Source organism: Hermetia illucens, chromosome 1, assembly GCF_905115235.1.
Source record: "Hermetia illucens chromosome 1, iHerIll2.2.curated.20191125, whole genome shotgun sequence".
NCBI lineage: Eukaryota > Metazoa > Arthropoda > Insecta > Diptera > Stratiomyidae > Hermetia > Hermetia illucens.
This window is the reverse complement of record NC_051849.1, coordinates 45,099,548-45,115,605: the sequence shown is the minus strand read 5'-3', so window position 1 is coordinate 45,115,605 and position 16,058 is coordinate 45,099,548. Positions and strand designations below refer to the sequence as shown.

Genomic DNA, 16,058 nt, shown 5'->3' with positions numbered 1-16,058 from the left:
TTTGCCTCCAGCGGGGCTTGTTGAAATCGGCCGTTCCAGTTGAAAGATGAAGACAAAACCTTTATACTCGAAGCATCCAACTTCTGGTATCCCGACTTGTTGTCGATTGATATGGCTTTTTCACATTGATTGCCTGGGTGAACGAAACCCTCTGCTGTTTAGCCCGCCATCCACGTTCAGTTGAACTTGAAGGGTTCGCATTTAACTGGCGGTCGTAATGTGGATGGAATGCAGTTGATCTGTCAATTTTGACTGTTCAGGCGGCCGATGATCGAATGAATGAGTGAGGATTCCAGATTTGTTTGGGCTGTAAGCGAGCATTTTATGGGCATTTTTATCACTGGTGAATATTTTTGACAATTGCTGTGCCGGTGTAACTGGCATGGCGAACTGGACGTGGCTTTAAGATTTGGATTAGATAAAATCTGCCTTCGTACTTAGAGGTGTGAACCAAATAATGCACTCCCCTCCATCACAACCACTGACTTATAGGTTATAGTTTTGCGGTTTTTCTTTTCTTTTAACTTCTCCGCATATCCCAGGAGAGAAAACCATTCTGATTGATGGCGAAATCTATTTTGAGCAGTGCCGGGATAAAACCTACCGAATTATAGGTGTAGGCTACAACAATTTTATATATAAAATAAAGACAAAAATCCCATTATATTCTTTTAGCCCTTATTTTATTGAAATGTATGCAATGAGGTCTTCATTCATTGAACTGAATGGAAAAAAATTCTAAAATCTCCAAAAAAATAATAGAGATCGTCTACTTAAAGTCATAATAGGATTCAAAACCTAATGGCCTTTGGAGAAACCTTCTTTGGAAATTTAACTCCAACTTGTCCCTACTGATTTCAATCAGAACACATTAAATGAAGGGAAGTATATTATTTCTACGGTGCCACGATCTTTCCACGGATGACAGGTGTATAACTCGGAATTTTTCTCACATATCATTACACGGAAAACAAAGGCACTTTGAACATAGACACAAGAGAAAAATGTGGAGAATTATTTACTGCATTATGCACACATCTTGTATGCAGTAGCGTGTCAGTTATTTACATTTTTTCATCTTTTCCTGTTCTAGTCGTTTCACAAAAAAAAATCTTTCCATCTTGAGTATCTTTACATGGCGGTCGGACGATAGAAAGATAATGTAAATATAGCAAATGAAAGTAAAGAATCTTTAGATAAGACAACAACAAGACAAAAAATTCTAAAACAACAGCTAATGTACAAAAACAACGACTATTGGTAAACGTAATGCAAGATATTATTAGAGGTATGTATGAATATGCATCCATATATGTATGCATATGCATGTGCAAAACGTAGAATGTGCCTAAGTGTGTAGTAGCATAAAGGGCTTTGTATTCTAGTCTTTGATGGGAAAATTGCGGTTAATAACCCTTGGATTGCCTGCCCACATTTTACCGATGGCAGATATAAAATTTGATTGTTTAATGCGACCACAAAAGATATAAGATTACAATAAATAAACTTTGTAATGGTTCTGCCATATATGAATCTAGGACGAATATATATAACCTCGCAGCACATTAATTTATTTTAATTAATTTCACAGAGTACCCAAATTAATTTTAACACGCCTTGATCCAAATCGGATGGAATTGCTAATGAAATCCAAACTTAATTCAAAACGATTGGTGATATTTAACTTTTCAGAAAATGTAACCCAACGTTATCATCGAATATCTAAGGTTTGGTCACAGATGACATCATTCTCATTGTTAAGAACTAAATACGTCTTCGAAGAAAATTAAATTATTTCTGTCTTCCTTAAATTTACCTGCATTCCTATTAGATGTTATGTTTTGGAAACTCAGATTTAACATTAATTTTATCAGAGAGTTTTCGTTACTACTGACAGGGCAATGGCTGAGATTGTTGAGCATTAGGTTGTTGACCTCGTCACCCCGGGCTCGAATCCCGATCGTCATAGATCTTTATGTTCATCTTTGTGTTGTTCCACTGTTGTAGGCTTATCATTTGCAGAGCATTAGATGTAATGATAATGGAATCGTAGCCTCATTGAAAACAAGTCGGGAAACCGGAAGCTGGACGCTTCAGGTACGAAAGGTTTTGTGTATTTCTTAGTACGTAGCACGTAATATATCCATATATTATGTGAGAGTATCCACTTTCGGGTGATATTGACATTCATAGTCTTCAATTTTCAAAGAAGCAACAAATTTGAAGTATTATAACTTCGTTAGTAATAGTGCGATTTCTACCAAACTTGGTAAGATCATGCTCTATACTATAGCCTATATCACTGCAGAATTTCATGGTACTACGATGAACTTTCTAAACAATTACAAAAAAATTGTAGTAATATACTATTATTAACTTTATTTAAACAGATATCGGCATGGAAGGTATTTCGGAGCCCAGGCACCATATAGTGGCAGCCTCCTGATTTTTTTCAGATTTTTCGGTTTGGTAGTTTCTGAGAATGGCCCCCTTAAAGAAGTGATCACTTTCAACCCCCCGCGCTCCCCACCCATCCAACGAATCTCAAAACTAAGATCGGCTTTGAAAAGTACTAATTGAGACCTTTAATTTGATACCCCACATGACTATATTTGATGAAAAAAAATTTTACACCCCCCTTTTGCATGTATGGGGACCCCCCTTAAATTCGACGTAAAAGGATGTAATTCATTGTATGCGTGAGCGTTCACAGTTCCCACCTTTCTACCAAATTTGGTCTGAATCGCTATAACCGTCTCCGAGAAAAATGCGTGTGACGGACGGACAGACAGACAGACAGACAGTAAACCGATTTTAATAAGGTTTTGTGTTTACACAAAACCTTAAAAAATGGGACAAAATAACAATAATAATGAAGAGACTGTGTGACTGCCCTATGCTCCACAAAGAGCAGCCGTTTCATTAGGCCCATTCTATTGTCCAATAAAATTGCCTGCTCAACAACCCCCCGGCCGAATTGTTCGCAGGCTTTTGAAAATCTGATAACATCATTCAGAGGCAGACAGTGTACAGATTCTTCAATGAGGCATCTTCGTCTAAGGTTTAAGTAGGCCGGACAACTGAATATGAAAAGCCACGTGCTACTCTTCTTCACATTCGCTACAGGCTACATGAAATCGACACCAGCATGCCAATTTTTTCATGTCTTTGTTTAAAGGACAACGTCCCGTTAAAAGCCCTTGGGGGCTTTTATATCCCCCTTTTTAGGGGGTGACCCCGGGCTTTTTCATAAAGATTTTCGTCTGTAAACAGAAATCCCAATTTCTCCATGTGGCTATGTTGCACTTAGGCGAGATGTTTCAGCAACTGGTGGCATCTCCACATCAACTGGCTTGATATGGTTTTCTATTCAGCGCTTACCATCGAAACAGGAAAATTGATGCAATTGAACCAAAATGAGAATGATGCTACCTTTTTTGGTTACAAAGCGATTTACACTCTCAAAAGTCGCTATCCAACGCTCGACATCACAGTAGTAAGAAGAAGGCGGTGGGATGTTCACAGCAAAGAAACTAATGGATTTACCTCACTCAAATACTGCTTAGATTCCGAAATGAAGACCATCGTAAGTGAGGAATCAATTAAATGGTAAGCATCGGAGGAACTACATATTGGGGATCACAGATGGATCTAAGACAGAAGAGCGGGCAACCGTTGTGATATATGGAGCGAACCCCAGGCACGACTTTAGTCAGTCAGATCTAAATCAGTATGAAGAAGCCGCACATGTAATATCGAGCCGCTCTATATTTTGAGACCATAGCATCAGCGGTTAATGAGGCACGCGTGTTTTCAGCCTAATAACATTTTTCGATTTTTACAGGAGTCGCATAAAATTTTGTTTTAAAAATGGTTTTTCAGCTACACAATCATTGGATATTTTGAAAAAAACATTTGGTGATGTTTTGTCGTGAGCGTGTTTTTGATTGGTGCAAATTGTTCAAAGAAGACAGAGAACGTGTTGAGGACGATGAGCGTCTTAGTCGTCCTTTTACGTCTATCGACGAGAACCACGTCAACCAAATCAAGGATTAAGTGCTAAAAAATCGTTATCAATTAGAGACCTTGTTGACATCATTAACGTATCATTTGGCTCAATTCAATCGTTTTTGAAGGACCAACTAGACCCGATTGAGGAAATTCAAGCCGCACCGGAGAAGGCCCTAAAGGCGATTCAGTAAATCGATTTTAGCAACTGTTTCGAGAACTGAAAAAAATTTTGGCATAAGTGCATGGCATCCGGAGCAGATTACTTTGAATGCGACGAAATAAATTTGGAAGAAAAAATAAACCGTTCTTGTTTTATTAAAAAAAATTTTCTATTTTTTGGTCAGAGCAGTATATCCCTGAAAAATTGAGGAACCTACTTCAACTTAAAACAGCTTTGTTTCGATTGACAAGCCAATTTCTAAGATCACCTTTCAATTTTCGAGGAAATGGTATGAATACTTATTAAACTTTAACTCATATCTTTTCCGGTTTGCACAGTTTTTCGTATTTTTTTGTTGTAATGGGTCTCCTGATTTTGAGCAAATTTTGGGATGCCTCAATGAAAGTACTCAAATTTTGGAAATTTTATAGAAAGGGAAATTCCTCACCATAAAATTTCGATAAAAACCCGAAATATTATTTCCGATGTGTCAATGACATGTTCATAATTTGGCAGAACGGCAGAGCAGCGTTGATAAAATGTCTGAACTATGTAATTGATTGCCATCAGAATTTCAAATGTATGACGAGAACCATTGATAATGGTAGTTTCCCATTTCTTGATATGCATAATTCGCGGAAGACATGACGAAGCATTACGACTTCATATATGTCACAAATTGTAGTTAAAAATTGATTCTTCAGCAGCAGCTAATATGCAATGTATATAGGGGAGACTTCCATGATTGCTAGATTTAATGGGTATTAGCAAAGGAATTGTAATTTAAACAGAATTAGGTACTTCTTTATCTACTGTACCTGGCTACAGACCTTCAAAGGATGTAAGAAACCCAGATTAAGGCAACAGAATAAGTGTTAATTTAGGTTTATTAACAAAGAAAATTTCAATGGGGGTATGATCTAGTATACGTGCAGATAAAATATTAGGTTGTTGCAGATGGAATCTCGGATTTCACAATGAAGTCAGTTGCCACCAGGTGGCCCTGATGTTGAATAATAGAGTATAAACAGTCCTACATTTGGTTAAGGTGTGATTTCAGTTTTAAACGTCACTGTATTTGTAGAGAAATAAAAAAAGAAAAAACAGGGAAACATGTGAAAACGCCTACTTTTCCTTTATGAGTTTAAACTTGGTCACAACGCAACGGAAGATACCAGAAACATTTGCAGGGCATTTAGAGCTGATACGGTAAACGAACGCATCATACAGCGATGGTTCGAAAAGTTTCGATCGGGCGTCATGAGCTGCCAAAGTGAGCTACGAGGGCATCCCGGACCATCTGACACATATGCATCTCTGTAAGAGATATTGCAGAGAAATTGAGCGTACACTATTCGACAATTTCCCGCTACTTGCAGCAGCTTGGAAGGGTGAAGAAGCTTGATAATTGGGTTGCGTATGAAACGCGTATGGAAATTATCAGTTCTCTGCCCTCCCGTAATAGATATACAGATTCTATACAGAATAGACATGTGACGAAAAGTGAATATTGTACGACAGTCGTTGTAGGACATCAGCACAATGGATAGCTATCGGCGAGGCTCCAAAACAAAAGTCAAAACCGAGCCTTTATCTGAAGAACGTAATGATGACTATTTGGTGGTCTGCAACCGGAGTTATCCACAATTCGTTTTTGTAACGTGGTGAAACGATTACTGCAGAGAAGTACTGTGGCCAACTCAATGAAATGCATCGGAAATTGCGTATTTAATGGCCTAGATGGCACAACAGAGGAATGATAATGCTTCATGACAACGCACGACCTCATGTATCCAGAATAACGACCGGAAAATTAAAAGAATTGCAGTATGAGACCCTGCCTCATTCGCCATATTCACCCGACCTCTAGCCAAATGACGACCATTTTTTTAAGCATTTGGATCACTTTTTGGCGGAAAAACAATTTAGCAATAAAGTTATCAAAATTGCATTCTAGGGATTTCTTCACAATAGAAAGACGGACTTCTACGAAATTGACATAAATGCTTTTGTATCTCGTGGGGGAGAAGTGGGCGAAATCTGTTGGTGCATATTTTGACTAATAAAATTTATTTTCATAAGAGTTAAAGTTGTTTGAAATTTTACCACAAAATCCGATATTTCATCTGCAACAACCTAATATTAAGCATTATTTTCCCCAATTTGAGGCAAACTTTTAAAAGAGGGCTTCTGATCAAACCAGATGCTAAAAATCGAATACTTCTGACCCCAAAGGAAAGGACTTTTTTAAGAGATTTTGATGATTTGCTTTACTGTATCGTTAGAAGGTGAGAGATACAAATCTAGATCGCTAATATAGTGTCATTTTCAACATGGCAATGTCAAGTGGAATAACGCGATATAAGGAAAAGAAATATTGTGTCAATCTTCTCTACAGCCACGATACTCCCGCCAACAATTATTCGCTTTCAAAAACATATTTAAGTTGAAAAACCCAATGACATCTTATACAATTAAAAATGAAATAATATTAACATTTGCCCCGACATTCCTATGAAAGAGAAACTAATTAAATAAGGAGACAATAAATTCAAATTCTCTAGGAAATGATGAAATATTCGTTTGTTCTTATCATTGTACAAAAGAATATTATCAGACTTATCTTCAAAGACCATGCAAACAACATTCAAGGATATTTGCTAAAAAACGCGCAATGTAAACAATGTAAGATAGAATGAAAGTTTTGACAGACTTAAGTGCGGGAAGAACATAAGTTGGATCTTTTACTGTCCCCCTGAACGCCTTCACTAACTATAATTCAATCCGCCTTGAAGGTAACTATACCAGATAGTCACAACATTATAGCAGTGGTACAGGGTTTTGAAGAATATTTCGATATATGGACGGAAAATTCGCACTTTATATTCGGCCTTATTTGAGTACACTAGTATTCTTTTTGTACTTCTTTTTCTCTTTTTTAATTTTAGATTTATTAGTTTACAATTGCAATGTTTGTACTACCCAAATGTATATTGCCAGTACGAACGAAGAAAACAGGCGTAGATATAGAATATATAGTTTAGCCAAAGTAATAACACCCTGTAATCAAGACACAAATACACGCATCGCAGATTTACTCATATAATTTTCGAATAAAAGAAATGACATGTTTTTCGATGACGCAAAAGTTAACAACATTTTTTCTGGTCTTTATCTTGTTCGCATTCCATTGCCTATTATCATATATGTACAAAGCTCCAGTGTAAAGCAGAGTTCGAGCAAATATAAAAAGAGGGACTGAGGGAGTCAGAGATTGTGGCTGAGTTGGTTTCAGATAACGTTTATGTGAAATTCCGTTAATATACAGCAACACAGATACTTTGGAAGAGAGCTCCAAAAGAGACAATCTTATTTCTTTTTAATATCTTTCATTTTTCAAAATATTGAAAACATAAAATGTGACGATTTTATGGTAGATAGTGATCCAATCTATAGAAAGATTGGTATTTTTCTGGTCTTGATAGCATGATTATTTGTGATGGTATTTGACCGTCAAAATGTTGACCAGGCATATTTTTGGAGATCTCTATCTGGAAGATACATCGGCGCAAATTAACCATGTGGATTAAAAATGGAATACCAAGTGAATTTTTCACACGGATTTTTATGTCTGCATTGATCTATTGCTTGTGTAGATTGCACCATTTCACATGGTACTTTCTTCTACATAGTTTTGATTACACATATAGATCTGCTTGAAAAATCTATCGGACGATGACGAATGCTAGGCAATAAAAAGCTAAATTCAGTTTAAAAATTTCACGGAAAATTGAACACATCTGTGTTATTTTTATTTTTAAACACATGCGAAATATAAGCAGTGAAAAAAAATGTGTTGCTTTGATATCCTGTTGCCCGGTATTCAGCAGGTAAGTATTTTCAACGGAAGGGTGACAAATACTTTATTCTAAGTAGGAGTGCTGCTTGATCAGCGTTTTAACAAATGGCTTCATTGTCTCCCTCATATACATGATTACAAATTAATTAGAACAAATTCCTTTACTAAGATTTAAACAATAAACCCATGCTGTTATTGGACAAATGTGTAAACCAACGGATGAGGCGTAAGTTCCCTTAAACCTCTGCATGAATAAGCCACCTTGGCGCTGGGGGATGGGGAGCTTTAGCCTGGCTTGAGCTCAAAGTACAGACGGTTTTAATTTGGATTTCGATCTGTTGCCACTTTCTTTCGCAATGCTCCCAAAAGAGGTTATGCAGCACCTAATGAATTGCTTCTGCCCCGGACGAAACCATAAATGATAAAATTAATACTTACTATACTTGAGAAAATTTAGATTACAAAACCTCATTATTTCCATAGAACGAAAGGTCCGGTAATTTGTCATAATTGGCTTGTAACAAAAATGTAGTTTTTTTAATCGTCAAGTAACTTCGTTGCAAACATGGTCCTACCTAAGAATTCTATTAAAAAAGAAAGAAAAGGAAAGCAGTCAGCAAAGTTCTACTAAAAAGCGATGAGAAATCATAGATAAAATAGAGTATATAAGAGGAATATCATCTGAGACACGGATCATGTTCGACGTTGGGGGAATTTGCCAACATATTCCGAGGATAGAATTTTCCGACAAAGAGTTTGAAAGGAAGGACTTTAAAATGAACAATAGGTGTAAAGGATTCGTATCACCCAACAGCTGTGATTGTTTAACCCCAATAAAACTCAGGTTACTGTGGAAATATAGTAAGATCTCATCCCAGGACTCCCATGACCTATAAGTCAAAAGGTTAGCTAATGGAAAGAATTCACAAAACACCTTACTCCAGATGCGGTTTAAAAATAAATGAGGCCCACATCAACATACATAAATTAAGCAATGTTAATGTTAAATCTCAGATTGCAAAGGTCGTTCAAGTCCTTTAAAGAAGAGAAAAAAAAATAATTTATGAGATATTTTTTTATTTTTCGACATAATCTCCTTTCAGATCTACATATTTTTCCAGACGTTTGCTTTGTCGATGATTTCCTCGTCCGACGTTAACCGTTTTTCGCTGATCCATTTTTTTTTTTGAGTTCGGAAATAATAGAAAAATCGCTTGTAGTCAACTCCGATGAAGGCGGTGGATTGAACAGGTATGCACCTGCACATTGTCTTGATGCAAGGGAAGCTTTTCCTTTCCCAATTAATAAAGTTTATTCCAGTTAGTGCTTCCTATTTCCGAGTAACCTGTATGGATCATTCCACGCGCATCCTAGAAAACTGCGGACACAACCTTGTCGACCGATTTCACCAATCATGCCTTCCCCTTTAAAAATTCAATACTTTAACTGTTTCTTTGCCTCTGAAGTGTAATGGTGTATCGAAGTTTCATCGATAGTAATATGTCGACGCAGAAACTCATGAGGATAGCCATGAAAAAGTACCAAAACGCCTCAGCTTCAACCAGACAATAGCATTTATCCTATATTGACTATATTGAGAGCAAACGCCAACCTTTTTTTCACACCCAACTTTTCGTGCAAAATCGAAAATGTAGTACACGGTGATACACCTGTAGCTTCAACTATTTTGCACACTTTGGTTCAATGAGAAATGACACTTGCTAAAAAAAAAAACCGTCTGATGCCTTGACCGAAATCTACTGGGTTTTCTAATGACTTAATGAATGCTTCTCTTAATTTAGCTAAAGAGATTAGGTTAAATTTTTAAAATATATTTTCTATTATTTCCTTATTAAAATATTGTTTCATATATAAGTTTTTTTTTTCTGAGGAAGCAGAAAAAGGCTTCTGAGTACCGCTAAGAGCATAGGAAAATTCGGGGCCACCAGACAAAAAATTATGCAAAAAAAATTGAAAAATTGAACAATTTATCTTTTATCCTTTCTTCTTCTATAGCTTTTGTCCCGTTCAATATAGGGTCGGCTCTTCTTGAACGTTTTGGGTCGGTGGGTTGAGTCGAGCAGTTTTCAAATCACCATCAAGCGTATCAAGTCTTGGTTGTTTTGATCGGAATTTTGGTCATTTCCCATTGACTGAGATGCTCAAACCTATTTTAGCGAGTTAGTTCTAATCAGAGAGACAATTGGGCGAACATCTACGTGCTCCCTGCCATCGAAAAGGCCTTCTTTTTCTTCAGCCCTTTGTCCGTCAAACCTAATCTGGATGCAGACGCGAAGCTTTCAAATCACCATCCAGGCTTTTTGTCGTTTCCCATCGACTTCGATGTTCAAACCAATCTTGGCAAGTGAATTCTCAGTAGCACGAATTACATGTCCATGACATTGAAGACGCCTCTTTCGCGATCTTTCCACAATCGGTAGAACTCCATATCGAACACGAAAACCTTTATTTCGGATGTGATCAAGAAGTGTTACGCCACTTGTCCAACGAAATATTTTTGTTTCCAAGGCGGACGACACTGCACTAAATTAAAGAACGCCAATTGTGAAACGCACTAGATGCTGCCGCAAAGTAGTGTAGTTTGTGTAGCACATGGTCAAACTTATTGTTTCGAAATTGTCGTTTGTTGAACAACAGTTTATATGTTACACCCATTTCCTCAGAGATGATTACTCCTATTGATATGAAATTTGGTGGAAAGGTAGGAACTGCAAATCTCCGTGAATCCAGTAACATTATTGTACATGCAAATGGAGGGATGTACATTTTTTTCGCGGAATATAGCCGTTTAGCGCACCAAATGGATGGTCTCAATTAGTACTTTTCGAAGCAGATGTTAGGTGTGACATTGACTGCAAAAAGGAGTCATCCTAGATTCGTAAAAGATAGACTTTAATAGGAAGCATCATACTAAAAACTTTGGTGAGAATTTCGCTATTATTAACGAAGTTTTAGTAGATCAAAGTTGCCCCTTTCGCAACGAATTAATAATAATAATAATGTCAGTACCAATTCGACTTGTATAACGGGCATATTCAACATGTATACATCGTGTAGCCAAATAAACAAACATAAAAAATAACAAAACCTTTTATACCTGAAGCGTCGAGCTTTCGGTTACCAACTTGTCATTGATTACACCACAAGCTGGATTTTGAACTAAATTGCTGGGAATTTTCATTGCTACACTGAAGGATAATTTGTTTTGACACTCTATTAAATCCACCGTTGGCTATGATAAGATCAACATCATAATGATACCAATTCTGATGGCAAGTTGCCGAAACCGTCTGTAAAACGGTCCCAGTGCTTGAGCTCCCTGTGTTAGTTTCGGCCACCTTTAATGTATATGCGGCAGGCCAAAAAATTGACGTGGCGGTGGGCGCAGAGGACGGATCTCGTTGTCGTCTGTTACTGGCTGTATACTAGCAATTTGTAATCCCACCCAGTTCTGATCAGGCCGTAAGGTTTGAACTTCCGCAGAGCTGTCATATTTGACATATGTATTAGATCGAATCATAAGCAACTTCCGATGCAACCTATTATGTATCCGTTATTTGTTTCTACTCGTTATGAATTAAACGGGTAATAACTTTGTGTTTTCACATACAAATAGTAATTCAGTTAATCTTTTATTGACCGTTTTATGTGATACACATTATGTCGGAAAGTCTTTCCTAACCCTTGGAAGTGGAGAGTAAAAAAGTTGCATGTTTATCAATTAATGCTTTGGAAATTCAAACTTGCCAATCGTGCTAAGGTTTCAGCTGGAAAAATATACAGTAGATAAGGTAAAGGAAAAATAATTGATGGTATAGTGGGAAATTGATTTGGTGGATTCCGTTCTGGATCAAACCGAGGGCGGGAGGTCCTTTCGACTTTAACGACAACAGTCGATATTACAGCAAAATTTAAGCCAAGCAATAACGAAAGGGTAAACACATTATAATCAACTATTAACCGCCACTTGGAAAAGCTAGAAAAGATAACTAAGGAATCCTAGTAAAAAGAATGTTAATTGCCACAACATCGGGCAAAAATCGAGCTTTTTGAAAAGGAGAATAACGGAAACTGAAAAGTGAATTCATATGAGAATATCGTCTGCAAAAGAAACATGAATATCCCATCGTATTAAAATCTTATGTAGTTAGTGGTCAAAGCAACCTTACCATAAAAGTTTGGGTACACAAGTTTCAAATGTGAAATCACGAGGCACGTTCAAAAAGTAAGAGCTCGCTATTTGTGTAGGCATGAAAAAAATACATGGTTATGAGGATCGATTTATTGAAAAAAAATTCTCTCTCGTGCCTCTTCACCACCTCCGCCTTCACACCCTCGTTCATTGGAAACCTTTTTGCAATCATGTGCACCTTCATGAACGATAATTTGAAAACAATAGGGCAAAGAAAACGCCCCGTCTAAACGAATTCAAGAATTGTCTCAAGATATTAGTCCCCTCCCTTTGTGACCTTCCTTTTATTCTCAATTTCATTTCAATTTTTCTAAGATTCTCGTAGAATCTAGCCGCATTGATCGTCTCCGCCTGAGCCAGATATTCCATCAAAAATGACTCTATATAATGCCAAGAAATGAATACCACGATTTTTTGGCCGAATTTAACGTTTTGAATTTTTTGCGGAGAGTGAAAAGATGTGACCCCAATGCTAAGACTGTCTTTTGGTTTTAGGCGTGTAGTGCCAACCCAATTTCCATCTCCATTAAGAACGAAGTGGAGAAAATCATGAAGTCCGTAGCACTCCAAAAATTCTTTGGCAGTCTGTACTCGATTTCATCTGTGTTGTCCTGTCAGCTAATTTGGGATGCACTTAGCAGACAATTTGCAAAATCCGACTGTTTCTGCAATTTTTTTTGCGACAAAGACACGGGGATTTACAGAAACATCGCAGGTAGTTTATCCAACGTCAATCTGCGACCGTCACGGACCACATTCTCGATCTTTTCGACAAGTTCAGCAATCATAATTGAATATCTTCCGCTCCTAATATTGTTATGCATAGGAATATGATCGTTTTTAAACTATTGGTAGTTCCATAACATTAGAAATCTCAACTGGAGTTTCTCCCTCCACAATAGATAGGGGATGAAGGTATTTTGCACTTTGCGGGAGATTGGACTAACATTTTTGGATCAACAGATTTCTACATACTAACCTTTAAACAAACAAAACAACGCGACGTACCTCATTTGATTTTATTTACATGTTCAACACCTGTAACGGTGTGTGGACGGCTATTTCAAGGATGATCTGGGATCCAGAAGGATACCTTCTACGAGGCAGTAGAACGAACCCTCGAAGCCTGTCCCAGATATGATATCAAAATCATACTTGGGGATTTTAACAGCCAAGTAGGGAAGGAGCCCCTATTCAGGCGATACGTTGGCTCCCATAGCTTACACGAAAACACAAATGATAACGGACTGCGGACTATTCAACTAGCAGGGTCACACGAAATGGTTGTTGGAAGTACCTGGTTTGCGCGGAAAGCGGTCCACAAACATACGTGGGCCTCTCCAGACGGGACCACTTTCAACCAAATTGACCACGTGTTGATCGAACGCCGCCACCTCTCAGCCTTGATGAATGTCAGAACATATAGGGGGGCCAATATAGACTCGGACTACTTTCTCGTTGGCATGGTGCTCCGAGCCCGAATAACAATACCACCTAGAATCCCCTCTGACAATCAGGTGAGAGTGAACACTGAAACCATCCATGACGATGAATGTAAGCTAGCAACGGAACGGAAGTATGCCGCATACCGAGTAATGTTGCATTCTCAAAGAACGCGGGCACGCGCAGAGACTTATCACGAACTCCGTCGAGCGGAGAAGCGACTTCACAGATGGAAAAAGGAAGCCTGGGAGAACCAACAAGTCTGTGAACTAGAAAAGTACAGGGAGCAACCGCACCAGGCGCGCAAGTTTTACCAACAAGTCAGCAGGATGAAGCCTTATACACCTCGATGCTCATCCTGCCGAGACAAAGAGGGAAATCTGATTTCCGACAGAATGGGCATATTAGAGCGATGGGTTGAGTACTTTGATGAGCTACTGAACAACCAGAACATCGGCGAGTTGGAGGTCCCGCCAACTGAAGACGACGGACAAATACTGCCACCACCAAGTTTAGGAGAAACAGTCCGTGCAATTCATCGGCTAAAAAATCATAAGTCGCCAGGAGCCGATGGAATTACAGCCGAACTGGTTAAATATGGAGGCGACCAGTTACACCAAGTGGTTCATCAACTTGTGCTCAAGGTATGGGACAGCGAATCAATGCCTGACGATTGGCAACGAGGCATTATCTGTCTCATACATAAAAAGGGAGATATCACACAGTGCAGCAATTATAGAGGTATCACGTTGCTGAGTACCATCTATAAGATATTCTCCACTATCTTGCTAGGCCGGATAGCCCCATACGCCCAGAACATCATTGGCCCATACCAAAGAGGCTTCACTCCAGGCAAATCAGCGACAGATCAGATTTTCTCTCTGCGGCAGGCGATGGAAAAACTGTTGGAATATGGACAACAGTTGCACCATCTGTTCATCGACTTTAAAGCCGCCTATGATAGCATAGCCAGGGTAAAACTGTACACGGCCATGAGAGAATTCGGTATCCCGACGAAATTAATAAGACTGACTAGGCTGACCCTGACCAATGTGCGAGGCCAGATAAAAGCAGCAGGATCACTCTCAAGACCATTCGACATCAACAACGGTCTACGACAAGGGGATGCGCTATCATGCGTCCTCTTTAACCTGGCCCTCGAGAAAGTGATCCGTGATGCTGAGGTGAATGCAAGAGGTACGATCCTCTTCAAGTCCACCCAACTGCTGGCCTATGCTGACGATATCGACATCATGGGAAGAACCACCCGAGACGTACAAACTGCCTTCATCCAGATCGAGCAGGCGGCGCGAGATCTTGGGCTGCACATCAATGAAGGCAAGACAAAATATATGGTGGCAACGTCAGCACCGAAGACGAATCAACCAACAACATCAAACCGCACTGGTCAAACACAAACACGAAGAAGAATAAGGATAGGAGAATACAACTTTGAGACCGTTGACAATTTCTCCTATCTAGGGTCGAAAATCACAACCGATAACAACTACGATGATGAAATCCGCGCACGGTTGTTGTCAGCCAACAGAGCCTATTTCAGCTTACAAAGACTGTTCCGCTCGAAACGTCTCACCATAGGGTCAAAGCTCTTACTGTACAAGACTATGATCTTGCCAGTCCTCATGTATTCCTCGGAAACTTGGGTTCTTAGCAAGAAAAATTGCGAACTCTTGGCCGCGTTCGAGAGAAGAATCCTCCGAAGAATTTTTGGCCCCCTACATGCGGATGGACGATTCCGTAGCCTACACAATGACAAAATCTATGAGCGATACCATGACCGTCCGGTTGTGGATAAAATCCGGCTCAATAGGTTACGGTGGGCGGGTCACTTAATCCGTATGGATGAGGATGATCCCACCCGGAAAGTCTATAAGGGCAATATCTATGGTAGAAAAAGAAGACGAGGCAGACCCTGCCTAAGATGGAGCGATGGTGTGGGCCAGGACGCCAGACAGCTTTTAGGGATATCGAATTGGTGGACCTCGGCGCAAAACCGGGATGTCTGGAGTTCCTTATTAAGGCAGGCCTAGACCGGATACCGGTTGTTGCGCCGTTGATGATGATGATGATCTGGGATCCAACTAATAATAATAGATCCAAGTGTAGAATATATGGCCAAAGTGATTTTTTGATATTCGGAGAAAATTACAGTGTTATACAGGTAAAATGTCACTTGTCAGGTTTATGTCGATGGCCGTAATAAAACGCGTATTTATCGGTCCGAATGACTTCGTTAAAATCATAAGAATTGAAGCCAAGGCTTTACATGTGCTTCTTCACAAAGAATTTCTTAACAAATCGGGAAACCGGAAGCTAGACGCTTCAGGTATGAAAGGTTTTGTGTATTTCTT

General features: G+C 38.9%; 1 protein-coding gene across 2 annotated transcripts in view; it reads right to left on the bottom strand.

Annotated features, from left to right (window-relative positions):
* Positions 1-16,058, bottom strand: part of LOC119650657 (protein kibra) — an 82,333-nt gene that overhangs the window by 54,771 nt on the left and 11,504 nt on the right. Inside the window, exon 2 of one of the 2 annotated variants that reach the window (XM_038053597.1) lies at positions 8,606-8,614. The exons of the other annotated variant lie outside the window; for it this stretch is intronic. Coding sequence (XP_037909525.1) covers positions 8,606-8,614 — 9 coding nt within the window. The remainder of the gene's footprint in view (positions 1-8,605; positions 8,615-16,058) is intronic. 2 annotated transcript variants of the gene reach the window in all.